The sequence below is a fragment of the Caloenas nicobarica genome, chromosome 1 (genome assembly GCF_036013445.1).
Source record: "Caloenas nicobarica isolate bCalNic1 chromosome 1, bCalNic1.hap1, whole genome shotgun sequence".
NCBI lineage: Eukaryota > Metazoa > Chordata > Aves > Columbiformes > Columbidae > Caloenas > Caloenas nicobarica.
The window spans coordinates 1717261-1732524 of NC_088245.1; the positions used below are offsets into that span (position 1 = coordinate 1717261).

Sequence of the window (15264 nt, forward strand, 5' to 3'; positions counted from 1 at the left end):
CCACAAAGATGAGCATCCCAAGGGATACAGGAGCCATGTGCAAGGTCCAGAGCTTATCCCACCCCAGGAAGGACGGCGTCAGCAGTAAGGAAAAAAAAAAAATAAATAAAAACAAAAGTGAAATGTTTATTCCCACCTGGCGTCACTTCCCTGCGCCGCTGGTGGTGGGTCACAGCTGGACAGGATGGTCACCCCGCTGAGGTGACCACGTCTCCTCGTCGGCCCCGCGCGCCCATGGCACGTCCCAGCTCCGGACGGGGCTGTCGAAGCCCTCGGGGCCAAGGGCCACAGCAGCAATTTGTGAAGGCGGAGGGTGCTCTGAGGAGGGCAGTGAGGGAGGAGGGGGTCCCAGCGGCTGCTGGGGGCTGTGTTTGGCATGGAGCCTCCTCGGTGTCCCCTCCCTGGGGGGACAGAGCTGCCGCGGGAGCGACTGCGAAGTAGATCTCTGCTCCATGCCGCCAGCCAGGCAGCACTTCGGTTCAGGAGGAATTCATGGTCTCCCACTGCCGGAAAATACGGAACACCTTGGAGGACTTGACCGAGAGACTCTGTGGGAGAGAGGAGCAAAGCAAAAACTAGAGGTTAAGGCACCAGAGGTTAAGGCACAGCCCTTAAAAGTGGCCAATAAGAAAGATGGGGACAGACTTTTGAGCAAGGCCTGTTGCGACAGGACAAGGGCCGATGGTTTTAAACTAAAGGAGGGAGATTCAGGCTGGACATGAGGAAGAAATTGTTGCCCCTGCGGGTGGTGAGAGCCTGGCCCAGGTTGGCCAGAGAGGCGGTGGATGAACCATCCCTGGAGACATCCCAGGCCAGGCTGGACGGGGCTCTGAGCAACCTGAGCTGGTGCAGATGTCCCTGCTCGTGGCAGGGGGGGCACTGGGGAAGCTGGGAAGGTCCCTTCAGCTCAAACTGTTCTACAATTCACCCCAAAAACCCTGAGGACCTGCTCACCAAGCTTCTGAAGAGAAACTACAGAAAAAACCACAAACAAACAACAAAACAATACTTAACCAAACATATGAAACATCCTAATTGGCTGCCAGGACATCAATTTGCTCCTCTTCCTTATTATCCCTATTTATCACAAGCGGAGGGGGAGAAGAGCAAAGTGCACAAAGCTGGACAGGACTCCAACCACCCTTCCTCCAGCTGGGTCTCACACCTCCAACTCATGTCCCATCCCGCAGGACCTGCTGGCGCTTTCCCAGCACATAGCACAGCCAGAAGGGACAGACCTGTTGGGGACGCAACTCACACCAAGTCCCCAAGACAAATGCTAAAGCAGGACTTGCCCAGGGCAGTGGTGGAGTCACCATCCCCGGAGGGGTTGAACAGACATGGAGATGAGGTTCTCAGGGACACGGGGCAGTGCCAGGGGTGGAGGAACGGTTGCACTCGATGAGCTTGTGGGCCTCTTCTAACCAACGTGATTCTCTGATTCTATGACTGCTCCATTGGTCCCTGCAGCTCAGCCCTGAGCAAAGCAGGATGGAGCCAGGAGGAGAAATCTGAGCAGATAATGGGGCTCAGGGGGTCTGGGGAAGTAGGAGCAGCTTAAAGACGGGGGCTCTGGCCTCGGCTCTGGTCCCCAGGCTCTGCAAACCCCCCAGTCCAACAGCCCGGGGCTGCAGGATGTCTGCAGGGACAGTCGGGAGCTCCATTGGGACATGAAATGAAACTGGATCTTGGGCAGCGCTGAGCCGCTCAGGACAGGCTGTTATTTATAGCAGGCCTTGAGCAGATCTGTGCACAACAGATCGGTGTAACAGATGAGATCTGGCCAGGGACAGGCTGAGAGAGTTGGGGGTGTTCAGCCTGGAGAAGGCTCCAGGGAGACCTTATTGAGGCCTTTCCAGACTTAAAAGGGGCCTGTAAGAAAGATGGGGAGAGACTTTAGAGCCTGGCCTGGAGCGATAGGACAAGGGGTGATGGTTTTAAACTAAAGAATGGAGATTCAGGCCAGACATGGGGAAGAAATTGTTGCCCCTGAGGGTGGTGAGAGCCTGGCCCAGGTTGGCCAGAGAGGTGGTGGATGAACCATCCCTGGAGACATCGCAGGCCAGGCTGGACGGGGCTCTGAGCAACCTGAGCTGGTGCAGATGTCCCTGCTCATGACAGGGAGGGCACTGGGGGAGCTGGGAAGGTCCCTTCAACCCAAAACTTCTGTGATTCTATGAGAGACTGTCAGCAGAGCTGGACAGGAAGCTGAAACTCTGCAGACACATCCTTGGTGCTTGCCACCCAGCTGGCTCTGCATTTAGCCCAAAGCCCGTCCACCCTGCCCTGGACAAAGAGTGTTTTGAGCACTTGAGTTTTTGGGGCTGGGGATCCCGCTGACTCACCACAGGCTCCATCTCAGGCACTCTGTCACATTGTCTGGTGGCGAGGAGCGTGTTCAGTACCACCCGCCAGCCCGGCTCTGCCTTGGCAGGTTCCTTCTCCGTCTGGGCTGCGGGATCTTCCAAGGTTTCTCCTCCTTCCACTGCGTTGACCCAGGGACACCAGTCACGATGCTGTGAGCTGGGGTCGAAAAAGCTCCTCAAAGATGTGTCCTGGATGGGGGAGGAGATGACAAATGATCCAAGGGCTGGAACAGCTCTGCTGGGAGGACAGGCTGAGAGAAGAGCTCTGGAGAAGAGAAGCTCCAGGGAGACCTTATTGCAGCCTTTCTGGACTTAAAAGGGGCCCAAAAGAAAGATGGGGATAGACTTTTGAGCAGGGCCTGGAGCGATAGGACAAGGGGTGACGGTTTTAAACTAAAAGAGGGAGATTCAGGCTGGACATGAGGAAGAAATTTTTTTACAGTGAGGGTGGTGAGAGCCTGGCCCAGGTTGGCCAGAGAGGTGGTGGATGAACCATCCCTGGAGACATCCCAGGCCAGGCTGGACGGGGCTCTGAGCAACCTGTGCTGGTGCAGATGTCCCTGCTCATGGCAGGGGTGGCACTGGGGGAGCTGGGAAGGGCCCTTCAACCCAAACTGTTCTATGATTCTACGATATTGAAGGAGGACAGCATCAGCATAGTTTAAAATAGACTCCAGCAACATTGCAAAAACCTCTCTGTACTTAAGCACCAGCCCTGAGCTGGCCCAGTACTGCTTTACGTGGATAATACTGACCCCTGGATCAGGAGCACCCTGCCCAGATGCCTCTCCTCCCCACCCAGGCTCTCCCTGTGCCCTCACTCACTGAGCTGCTGGAAGAGCAGAGCCGTGCCCGCTTGGCTCTGCGGAGAGGACTGGACGGCACCTCCGTGTTGTCGCTCTGTACCATGCTGCGGGTGACAGGGCGGCTCCTCAGCATGGGGCTGGTCACCTCCAACTCAGCCCGGTCCATGGGGACAGGAGAGTCCCAACCCCGTGAGCGAGAGATCGCCGGAGACGGGCTCTTCTCATGCTGCCAGTGGGAAAGAACAAGGAATTAACAGAGCTCCTCTGGTCACCAGCATGTCCCTGAAGGGGAGAGGGGGGCCCTGTCCAGCTCAAAGCCTTCTCAGCCACCCTGGCAGAAGCTGTGCCACCTTCCCTTCCCACCAGAAGCATCTCAGATGTGTCTAGTTGGACATGGGTGACGGCAGCCCATGATTCAGAGCACCTTGAGTTAGACAAACACCAGGATCCTGGTTGGAAAGGTCTTTTTTGTGAGGGAGGAAAGGGAAAGGCAGCAGCAACCCACTTCAGCTGTAGGCAATGTCCCAACAGGACACATGGTACCAGGATGAGCCTCTCTCAAGCTGGACAACTAAATTACATCGGTCTTGATTCCTGTGTGTCGCTCTATCACCCAGACATCACAGAATCATTTTGGTTGGAGAAGACCTTTAAGATCATCAAGTCTAACCGTTAACTCACTCCTGGCACTACCCCATGTCCCTGAAAACCTCATCTCCGCATCTGTTCAACCCCTCCAGGGATGATGACTCCACCACTGCCCTGGGCAGCCTGTTCCAATGCCCCACAGCCCTTTGGGGAAGAAATTGTTCCCCAGATCCAACCTCAATCTCCCCTGGCGCAACTTGAGGCCATTTCCTCTGGTCCTGGCGCTTGTTCCTGGGCAGCAGAGCCCGACCCCCCCAGCTCCAACCTCCTTTCAGGCGGTTTGGAGAGCGAGTAGTTCTCCCCTCAGCTCCTGTTCTCCATCCCGAGCTCACGGGCCGGCTGCTCTGGGCCATACCTGCTCGGAGCCTGGAGGGAGCGTGTCTTGGCTCCGCGTGAGCATCCTGCGTGGAGAAGCGGGCAGGAGCGAGCAGTGCTCGGTGGGTGCTGGTGAAGTGCTGCTCGGGCTGCAGGAGTCCAGCTCCAGCCCTGCAGACTCCAGCTGGTGAAAGCCCCACAGTCCCACCTTCCTCATGCAGCGGGAGCAGGTGATCACCGAGAGGTGCACGGAGCCAGATGTGGAGCTGCGGGGGGAGAGCCAAGTCATAGGAAAAGGTCAGGGAAAAGCCTGGGCCCCTCCCCAAAATCCCAGCTTTCAGAATAGATGCAGGTATTTGGCAGAGCACAGGAATGGTCTCAGTCACAGGTACCTGAGCCAGCACGTTTCAAGAATCATAGAATCACTTTGGTTGGAAAAGACCCTCAAGATCATCAAATCCAACTGTTAACCCAGCCCTGGCACTACCTCATGTCCCTGAGAACCTAATCTCCGCGTCTGTTCAATCCCTCCAGGGATGGTGACTCCACCACTGCCCTGGGCAGCCTGTTCCAATGCCCCACAGCCCTTCTCGGGGAGAAATTGTTCCCAAGATCCAACCTCAACCTCCCCTGGCGCAACTTGAGGCTGTTTCATCTCGTCATGGCACTTTTTCCTTGGGACAAGAGACCAACACCCTCCATGCTACAACCTCCTTCTTTACCACTCAACTGAGGCAGAGACTTACTGTTTGGGTAGCGCCGTGTGCCAAGAAGTAAAACAAGTCCATTAAAACCCATCTGTAGCGTTGATTTAAATCGGTTTGGTTAAATTTTGGCTTGCCACGAAGCAGGAACACACTCAGTTACAGCAAATCAGCTGAGGGTGTCCCCATCCCACCCAACCACAGCAGCAGCTCTGCTCTTCCCCACCGTCAGTGCTTTTCCAGCTGCTTCCCCTTCAGCAAACTGCCCCGGGCAGACACAGCGAGGCTGTTCTGCTCCCAGTGCACGCTTTGGGAAGCCGCAAACCTTCAGGTGACAAACTTTCCCTCCCTTCCCGCAGGCCTGACGAGCAATGAAAGCGTCACTGGGGATGACACTTCAGGGATTGACTTCAGCATCTAAATCAGCAACGAGCGGGACAAGCAACAGCTCGGTTGTTTCGGCCTCTTTGCCGTCTCACAGAGAAGTCTATTTTACCTGAACTAGCTTCGCAGTAGGGTTTCTGGAAATCTGTCAAATTAACGGCTGGAGATCATAATGAAATAGTGAAATAGGAGGTATTGAACATTTCACAGGAGGGACACGCGCATTCCTCCAGCCTCCACAAAGTGCAGCAGAGACTTTGGATTCAGTCCTATGCCCCCACGCACCTGCACGTCCAGCCGCACAAAGCCAGGACACAGGCAGGAACGTGAACTTGCAGGATTTCCGTGGCAAACTTCATCGGCAGTTTCTCTCCCTCCGTTTTGTGCTCCAGTTCCTCCCCAATCAGCTGGAGGAGCAGGCTGATCTTTTCCTCCGTCAGGGACTGCAGGACAGAGAAATGTGGCAGAGCTTGTTAAATACACTGGTTCTACTCACAAATCACATCCTACATGGAGAAAAATCCCTTTTTCATTCCCCAAAATTACTGGATGCATGAGCACCCTCAGCAATTCTGCTGTGGTTAACAGGCAGGAGCCACATGGAGTGATGGTTTCCTCCTGCCTTGTGCCCGTCTGACTCTCATAGAACCACAGAATGGTTTGGGTTGGAAGGACCTTCCCAGCTCCCCCAGTTCCCCCTCCGCCATGAGCAGGGACATCTGCACCAGCTCAGGTTGCTCAGAGCCCCGTCCAGCCTGGCCTGGGATGTCTCCAGGGATGGTTCATCCACCACCTCTCCGGCCAACCTGGGCCAGGCTCTCACCACCCTCACTGTAAAAAAATTTCTTCCTCATGTCCAGCCTGAATCTCCCTCCTTTAGTTTGAAACCATCACCCCTTGTCCTACCGCTCCAGGCCCTGCTCAAAAGTCTGTCCCCATCTTTTTTACCAGCCCCTTTTAAGTCCAGAAAGGCTCTCCTCATTGCATCGACTCTTGTTTAAGCACCATTTGCTCCCCCGAGGACGCGTGGGGACAGCAAAGCAGGTCACAGCTTTGCTGCTCACAGCAAGCATGAGCCCGAACAGCGTCCGTCTGCCCTCTGCTCGCAGGCAGGCAGCAGGGGCTGTGTTTGCCTGTGCTCAAGCAAATTGTGAGCGATTCTGGGGCCATTGCTGAGACACAGCGAGAAAAGAGGCCCCCCCAAAGGCTGCTGGTCGGGCTCCAGACCTTGCAGCTGGTGGGGAGCTGTGGAAATGAGATAGCGTAAAGCCAATGGCTGTATCGCTTCTTGGGGGACTCTGATGGGTTTTATAGCTCAGCCAGCCGTGGTGGCAAGCATAAAACACCTCTGTGATTCCTGCTGAATGGATTAAGAGTTGCCTGGTTCCTGTACGGCTTCTCGCTGCCAAGAGCCATCTGTTTCCCAGCGAGTGAGCACCCAACAAGCCAGACTCAGCCAGAGTAGAGCAGGACCTGGCCAGGTCCCTACCAGAAGGCAATTCCACCCTTGCTTCACTCCAGCCTTTTCTGACGTAGCTCCTGCTCTTCCCTCCTGCCTGCTGAGCATCCTTACACAAGAGGCCATCCCATACCGCACTTATACGGCTCCAGGGAGATCTTACCGTGGCCTTTCCGAACTTAAAAGGGGTTGATAAGAAAGATGGTGATAGATTTCTGAGCAGGGCCTGGAGCGATAGGACAAGGGGTGATGGTTTTAAACTAAAGGAGGGGAGATTCAGGCTGGACATGAGGGAGAAATTGTTGCCCCTGCGGGTGGTGAGAGCCTGGCCCAGGTTGGCCAGAGAGGCGGTGGATGAACCATCCCTGGAGACATCCCAGGCCAGGCTGGACGGGGCTCTGAGCAACCTGAGCTGGTGCAGATGTCCCTGCTCATGGCAGGGGGGGAGCTGGGGGAGCTGGGAAGGTCCCTCCCAACCCAAACCATCCTGTAATTCCATGATTCTATGATTCTGCCCACATCTCTGTGCTAGGGTAGATTCTGGCACCCCAAATTTCTGATCCCACCTAACACAATGACTACCTCCATTCTTGTGAGATCCCAGCTAAAGGAGCGATCTGCAGGCTGCCACATCTCATGGAGTGCTTGGAGGTGACAAGCAGGCATGGGAGCTGCCAGGGAGAGCTCCCAAGGAATATGTGGGTCCTGAAATCACTTCTTCTGGGCACCAGAGAGCACCCTGTGTGCCAGGAGAAGCGCAGAGCGGGAACCGGACACTACAGCCCACTTATAGAATCACTGAATGGTTGGGTTAGAAGTGACCTTGAAAGCTCCTCCAGTCCAACACCCTGCCATGAGCAGGGACACATTCCACCAGACCAGGTTGCTCAGAGCCCCGTCCAACCTGGCCTTGAACACTCCCAGGGATGGGGCATCCACAGCTTTTCTGGGCAGCGTGTCCCAGTGTCTCACCACCCTCACGGTGAACACTTCCCACTGGCAATGTCGTGGCGACGTGAGGCAGCTGTGCCTGCACTGGTCAAGGGCTTGCGTGGCAGGTGAGCCTTTCCAAACTCCTTTTTATGTGCTTTTAAAAACAACAGGTGAAACTACCTCTCGGGGAATGTCCGAGGAGAAAGCCAAGGTGCTGACAGATCCCTCACAAGCACAAGAAGGGCTGAGCTTTGCCCACCTGGCAAGTTGGAGTCTCCAGTGTGAACCTCACAACTGTTTCAGTCAGGGTTTGCACAGCACAGGCGTGTCCAGAATCGTCATCAAGGACTTGAATGCACCCAGTCTTGGGGAGCAGAGGAGAACTCAGGGGAACTCACCATGTTTTTCATGTCTTCTGGTCTGAGGGAGGGCAGCTGCAGCTCCAGCTGGCACAGGCTCTGAAAACGGTCCAGGAAATCCTGGAGAAGGGCTCTGGGTTCATCCACCAGCAGCATGGCAAAGCGATCTGGCAGAAAGCAAACGCGAGATGCAATCAGTCACAATCTCCCTGTAAGAATTTACTGGCTTTTCAAAGAAAAGCTGAGCGCAGCCTTTTTTCCTTTGCAACCGCTCTTCCCCATGCACTGTGGCTTTGAAGATGAGATCTATCACTCTTTAAGCATCCCACCTCGTCCAGCCTCCCCTGCCCCCTCCCAGTTACAATGCAAAAAGCATTTTAACGGCCCTAGACACACTCAAAGATTGAGAGGGGATGGGTACAGCCTGGCCTGGGGCTCCAGAAAAATGTTTTATAATGAAGGTTGCCCAGAGAGGTGGTGGATGCCCCATCCCTGGAAACATCCCAGGCCAGGCTGGATGCGACTCTGGGCAACCTGAGCTGGTGCAATGTCCCTGCTCATGGCAGGGGTGGCACTGGGGGAGCTTTGAAGTTCCCTTCAACCCAAACTATTCTATGAAAAAGGGGACTGTGACAACACTGCCCACTTTGAGAACGTGAAGAGAAATTACAGTTCCTACAATGGGATACAACAGTAGTGACAGAAAGAGAGGAAAAAAAGGGACTAACGGTGGACACGTGCGCTAACCAGGCTCCAAGACACCAACCTGGGCAGGGGCTGTCGGGCCAGAAGCAGAACTTCTCGTGCGCGGTGCACAAAGCCTTCTTCAGCTCCGCGCAGCGTTCCTTATCTGCAAGGCAAAGCTCATTTTACACCCCTGCAGAGCCACATCCTCGGGGAATGGTTGGGAAAAACCAAAGCAGGAGAGGAAGGCACCAGGATCCAAGGGTTTCCCTGCTCCTCCCGTGCGGGTGATGGATGTCACCCCAGGCTATAGGTTGCAGAGCCTGAAGCTTTCACCTCAAACTCATCTCCCTCCCCACCTAAAGGGGCTGTTGCAGCTCCAGCCTCCCCGCAGGTTGGCTTACGGGGTTATCTCCACAACCACAGGGCAGTTCCATCTCCTCGCAGCCCAAACCCCATCCTGTTCCCAGGCACAGTGACCACGGAGCAGCAGAGACACAGCTCAAACCAACCACTGGCATAGGAACCAGCTGCTCTTGCCAGTTTTACCTCCTGGGCTGCTGCCAGTCCCCTCTTAACTCATCTGACCCCTCCACCCTGGCTGTAGGAGCCAAGTCACAACCATATCTGGAAATCAAGCTTCCCCCAAAAAAGATGTTACCTAATTTAACTTATTCGCACCTTTCAGACTCAAAACATTTATTTTTTCAATTTCTTTTTCAAGCTCTTCCTCCAACCTCTGATTATTTTAGATTTTCCCTAAACCACTGCCATTACCAATAGAATAATTCAGCCAAGGTTTATTTAGAAAAGATAGTCTGAACAAACAGCAGACGTCAATACTCAGAGTGACCCAAAAGGAAGTGCTAAAGCAGCTCCTCATCACACACGACGCACACTGCGTTTGTCAGACATCAGGGCCGCGCTCTCTGCCGCCTTCCAGGGAACAAGAACAGGGATTTGCAGTCAAGAAAATTAAGAAGAGGAGAGAACGCTTACTTGTGGTGGGGCAATAAACATGTTTTGCAGAGGACAGATGCAGGTAAATGAAAGTGAAGGTCTGGGCAGGTGACAAAGCTCACGAGTGACGCGCCATGGGAATGAGTGAAGCTGTTGGTGGGTTTGGATAAGGAGTTTGGTGAGGGGAACAGGAGAAAGTTTTACTACTGGCGCTCCAAGTAGTTTAAAAAGGGCAGTGGAGGAATTTATTAATAAAATTGCACAATGCAACCATCTGAACGGACTGATTTGGTGACCAACAGTCACCAACAGCCCACATTTGAAACATTTAGTGGATGATCAAGGCAGTGGATTAAGCATGTGGGAAATAAAATTTTTAAAAAAGGATGTGAAGGTACTTGAGTGCATCCAGAGGGCAACCAAGCTGGTGAAAGGGCTGGAAGGAACACCCTGGAAGGAGCAGCTGAGGACTCAGGGTTTGTCTGGTTTGGAAAAGAGGATGAAGGGTGACATCATCGTTCTCTGCAGGTTCCTGAGGAGGGGAAGGGGAGAGCGAGGTGCTGAGCTCTTCTCCCTGGGATCCAGCAACAGGACACACAGAAATGGCTCAAAGGAGAGGTGAAGATTTGATATCAGGAAACATTTCTTTACTGAGAGGGTGGTCAAATGCTGCAACAGGCTTCCTGGAGATGTGGTCGATGCCCCAAATCACTGTTTAAGAGGCATTTGGATAGTGTCCTTAATAACAGGCTTTATCTCTTGGTCAGTCCTGAAGCAGTCAGGCAGCTGGACTAGATCACAGAATCATTTGGGTTGGAAAAGACCTTTAAGATCATCAAGTCCAACCATTAACCCAAAAATGGCACTACCCCATGTCCCTGAGAACCTCATCTCTGTCTGTCCAACCCCTCCAGGGATGGTGACTCCAGCACTGCCCTGGGCAGCCTGTTCCAATGCCCCACAGCCCTTTGGGGAAGAAATTGTTCCCCAGATCCAACCACAACCTCCCCTGGCGCAACTTGAGGCCGTTTCCTCTGGTCCTGGCGCTTGTTGCTGGGGAGCAGGGCCCGACCCCCCCTGGCTCCAAGCTCCTTTCAGGCAGTTCAGAGATCAGAAGGTCTCCCCTCAGCTCCTGTTCTCCAGCTGAACCCCCAGCTCCCTCAGCCGCTCCCATCACACTTGTGCTCCAGCCCCTTCCCCAGCTCCGTTCCCTTCTCTCAACTCACTCCAGCACCTCAAGGCCTTTCTTGACTTGAGGGGCCCCAAACTGCCCCCAGGATTGGAGGTTTGGCCTCCCCAGTGCCCAGCACAGGCCGGTCACTGCCCTGGGCCTGCTGGCCACACCAGTGCTGGTACCAGCCAGGATGCTGGTGGCCTCTTGGCCACCTGGGCACACGCTGGCTCATGTTCAGCCGCTGGCACCAACACCCCCAGGTCCTTTTCCGTGGGCATTTTCCAACCGCTCTTCCCCAAGCCTGCAGCATTCATGGGGTTGTTGTGACGATCATCACAGGTCCCTTCCAAGTGGAACTATTCTATTCTAACCCATCTCTGACAAGAGCAGCAAGAAGTTTCATCATGTTCTCACAAACTAACAGAAATCTATTTGACTTGCACTTTATTTTCAGAGACATCCGACACCCAGCACCACCCAGGACAAGACTACAGGAGCTGTTTATGCACACAGTGAGTCCCAACCCCCCCCAGCCCACTCCCTGTAGCCGCAGGACATACGTACACTTGTTGAAGTCAAACGCAAGTTGCAGGCTGATGCAGAGGAAGGCCTGGCAGCTGGAGCACTTCAGCATGTCGCACTCCACGTTGACCCAGCCGTACTTGGCGCAAACCAGGGGAGAGAGATCGTGGGGTTTGCCTGCCCACTTCAGCGGGTGCTCGCATTAAGGATAAAACCCGATAAATTACGAGTTAAGCAGTCAAAGCTTTGGCCAGGGTTTATTCGGCCAAAGAAAAACCTCTGAGAAGATGGAACCTGCGGGGAAGTGACAGCAAAAGGGTGACAGCAAAGCAGGGAGGGGAACGACTGGAAGCTCAGCATCAGAAAGGATATGGTGAACGTTTCGACTCTGCTGAAATAAGCTTCCTTGCTGGCCGACTCCAAGGAGAGAGCGTCCATTTGAGAAGAGCCGTTCGCCAATTCTGACCAGTCGGACGTGTCCGTCCTAAAAGGAACAGCAAGTCAGCAAGCTGGGAAGATTTCATTAATAAAAAAAAATGCACAAATCACTTTGTACCCTCTCATCCTTCAGGCTTACCCTTCCAAGAACCTTTTCTCCAGAGCTCCTAAGACCCAACTTTCAATTACGTTACTAATAAACCAATTTTAAAAAATATAATACAACAAGCAAAGATGCACATTAAACATTAAGATGACTGGCACCAGTGGTGGGTGGGGATTTGATGTGACGAGTAGGTGACAGGAGCTCTTTCTCCAAGCCCTGTGAAGCCAGATCAATGAGCTTCAGAAAAGTGAAACAGGAATCCAGAGGGACCTGGACAAGCTTGAGAACTGGGCCCATGTGAACCTCGTGAGGTTCAACAAGGCCAAGTGCAAGGTCCTGAACATGGGTTGGAGCAACCCCCGGTATCAATCCAGGCTGGGGATGGGGGGATGGGGAACAACCCCCAGGAGAAGGGCTTGGGGTGCTGGGGGGTGAAAGAAGGGAGATGACCCATCACTGTGCGCTTGCAGCCCAGAAAGTAAATTGTATGCTGGGCTGCATCCCCAACAGCACGAGCAGCAGGTCAGGGAGGGGATTCTGCCCCTCTGCTCTGGTGAGACCCCTCTGTAGTGCTGGTCCAGCTCTGGGTCCTCAGCACAGGACACACATGGACCTGCTGGAGAGGGGCCAGAGGAGCCCCAGCAATGATCCGAGGCTGGAACAGCTCTGCTGGGAGGACAGGCTGGGAGAGTTGGGCTGTTCAGCTGGAGAACAGAAGCTCCAGGGAGACCTTACTGTGGCCTTTCTGGACTTAAAAGGGACCCATAAGAAAGATGGGGACAGACTTTTGAGCAGAGCCTGTTGCGATAGGACAAGGGGCGATGGTTTTAAACTAAAGGAGGGAGATTCAGGCTGGACATGAGGAAGAAATTTTTTTACAGTGAGGGTGGTGAGAGCCTGGCCCAGGTTGGCCAGAGAGGTGGTGGATGAACCATCCCTGGAGACATCGCAGGCCAGGCTGGACGGGGCTCTGAGCAACCTGAGCTGGTGCAGATGTCCCTGCTCATGGCAGGGGGGGCACTGGGGGAGCTGGGAAGGTCCTTTCAACCCAAACCATTCTATGATTCTATGACTGTGGCCCACCTCTGAAGTCAGGGACACTCCCGACACCGGCAATGCCGGATCCTGGCACCAGCATCTGCACCCAGAACACCAACCCCGGCCCTTCAGCTTCTCCCCAACACTCTTCTGCAGCCCAAAATTTGGGGATGGTTGGGTCAAGGGTGAACCGTGTCCCTGAGAACACCCATGGTTACTTGGCTTTAGCCAGATACTCCCAAAGCTCAACCACCCAGTGCCCCCAGTAACCCCAGTGGCTCTCAGTGTATCCCCCGGGGTGTCACCTCCCACTTCAGAGGTCAGAGTCCCAGTACGTGGGTGTGGGGACACCAGAGCTCTACAGGTCACTGAACTGCCCCTGTTCTCCCAGTGCCCCCCAGTGCTGCTTCCCAGTGCACACCAGTGCCTCTCAGTCTCTCACTTTCCACTCCTGCTGCCCTGTGCCCCTTAGTCTCTCCAGTACTCCCAGCGCCTCTTAGTCCCTCTGATACTGCCTCCCAGTGCCATCAGCACTGCCTCCCAGTGCCTCTTAGTCTCTTCAGTACTGCCTCCCAGTGCTGCTTAGTCTCGCCAGTACTCCCAGTGCCTCTAGTTCCTCCAGTACTCCCAGTGCCACCAGTACTGCCTCCCAGTGCGTCTCAGTCTTTCCAGTACTCCCAGTCCCACTGGTACTGCCTCCTAGTGCCACCAGTACCACCTCCCAGTGCCCATTGGTGTCACCAGTACTCCTTGGTGTCTCTTAGTCCCTCTGGTACTGCCTCCCAGTACCACCAGTACTGTCTCCCAGTATCCCTTAGTCCCTATGGTACTGCCCCCCAGTGCCACCAGTACTGCCTCCCAGCGTGCCTTAGTCTTCCCAGTACTCCCAGTCCCTGCGGTACTGCCTCCCAGTGCCACCAGTACTACCTCCTAGTGCCCCTTTGTCCCACCAGTACTGCCTCCCAGTGCCCACTCGTGTCACCGGTACTCCCAGTGTCTCTCAGTCCCTCCAGTATTGCCTCCCAGTGCCACCAGTACTCCTTCCCCTTGCGCGCCTTAGTCTTCCCAGTACTCCCAGTGCCTCCAGTACTACCTCCCAGTGCCACCAGTACTGCCTCCCAGCACGTCTCAGTCTTCCCAGTACTCCCAGTCCCTCCGGCACTGCCTCCCAGTGCCCATTTGTGTTACCAGTACTCCCGGTGTCTCTCAGTCCCTCTGGTACTGCCTCCCAGCACCACCAGTACTCCGCAGTGTCTCTTAATCCCTCCAGCATTGCCTCCCAGTGTCTCCTAGTCCCTTCAGTACTGCCTCCCAGTGTCTCCTAGTCCCTCCAGCATTGCCTCCCAGTGTCTCCTAGTCCCTCCAGTATTGCCTCCCAGTCCCTCCAGTACTGCCTCCCAGTCCCTCCAGTACTGCCTCCCAGTGTCTACTAGTCCCTTCAGTACTGCCTCCCAGTGCCACCAGTCCCGCCTCCCAGTGTCTCCTAGTCCCTCCAGCACTGCCTCCCAGTCCCTCCAGCACTGCCCAGTGTCCCTTAGCCCCTCAAGCACCGCCTCCCAGTGCCCCTTAGTCCCACCAGTACCATCTCCCAGCGCCCCCCACCTTCCAGGGCCCCCCTCGGGCTGCCCAGTCCCTCCCAGAACCGCCCCCCCAGCGCCTCCTTTTCCCAGTACCCCCACAATCACTCTCACTACCTCCCAGTGCTCTCCAGCACCCCCAACAACTCCTGCCGTCACGCACGACCCCCACTCCGAGTCTTCCAGCGCCCCCCAATAACTCCCAGCGCCCCCCACCCCACGGTACCACCCGGCCGGGCCGCCCCCCCCGCCCTCCTCAGCGCCGGTTCCCGCCGAGCCCTTCCCCGCTCCCCCCTCACCCGTCGGGACCGGCGGCCTCAGGGGCGATGCCGCCGTCGATGAGGTCGCGGATCTGCTGGGGGGTGACAGGGGGCGGCCTCCCCCGGGTCCCTCCTCCCGCCGCCGCCGCCCCGGCGCTGGGCGCCGCCATCTTGGTCCCTCAGCCCGTCACTGAGGGAACGGGGCGGGAGCGGGGGGGGGGGGTGCGGGAAACGCGGTCGAGCAGGATCGTTCCGGCCCCACCGTGGGGGTGACCACGACCCCAGCAAGTCCCGCGCGGCCTCCTCGTCCCCACGGGAGGTAACCGGGACGCTGACACCTCCACGGCGGAGCCCCGGGCCCCTCAAACCCCGGGCGCTGCACCCCCCCGCCGCTCCCGCTTTCGGCGACCGATTGCTCCAGCCCGTCCCCACAGCGGCGGCGACGAGCCGGCGCGCGATCGATTGCGCGGTGATCCATCGCTCATCCCTCCCCAGCAGCGGCCTTCTCGCCGCCGTCTTCTCCCACCTGCC

At 55.7% G+C, this 15264-nt stretch overlaps 1 protein-coding gene across 1 annotated transcript; it reads right to left on the reverse strand.

Moving 5' to 3' along the window:
- Positions 1-136: 136 nt before the first annotated feature.
- On the reverse strand, positions 137-15217 carry ZC3HC1 (zinc finger C3HC-type containing 1). The gene is made up of 10 exons (XM_065641452.1): positions 14773-15217; positions 11687-11798; positions 11357-11507; positions 8741-8824; positions 8014-8141; positions 5509-5666; positions 4176-4401; positions 3192-3398; positions 2346-2555; positions 137-548 (listed from the first exon to the last, which is right to left on the reverse strand). Exons 1-10 carry the CDS (start codon positions 14901-14903, stop codon positions 480-482), a joined length of 1476 nt encoding a protein of 491 aa, XP_065497524.1. The 5' UTR covers positions 14904-15217; the 3' UTR covers positions 137-479.
- Positions 15218-15264: the final 47 nt, after the last annotated feature.

Coding starts and splice junctions, on each gene's coding strand:
- ZC3HC1 (XM_065641452.1), bottom strand. CDS start 14,903: ATGGCGGCGCCCAGCGCCGGGGCGGCGGCGGCGGGAGGAGGGACCCGG. Junction 8,142..8,740: donor GCCCGACAGCCCCTGCCCAG/GTTGGTGTCTTG, acceptor GCTTTCTGCCAG/ATCGCTTTGCCATGCTGCTG. Junction 549..2,345: donor TGCCTGAGATGGAGCCTGTG/GTGAGTCAGCGG, acceptor TCTCTCCCACAG/AGTCTCTCGGTCAAGTCCTC.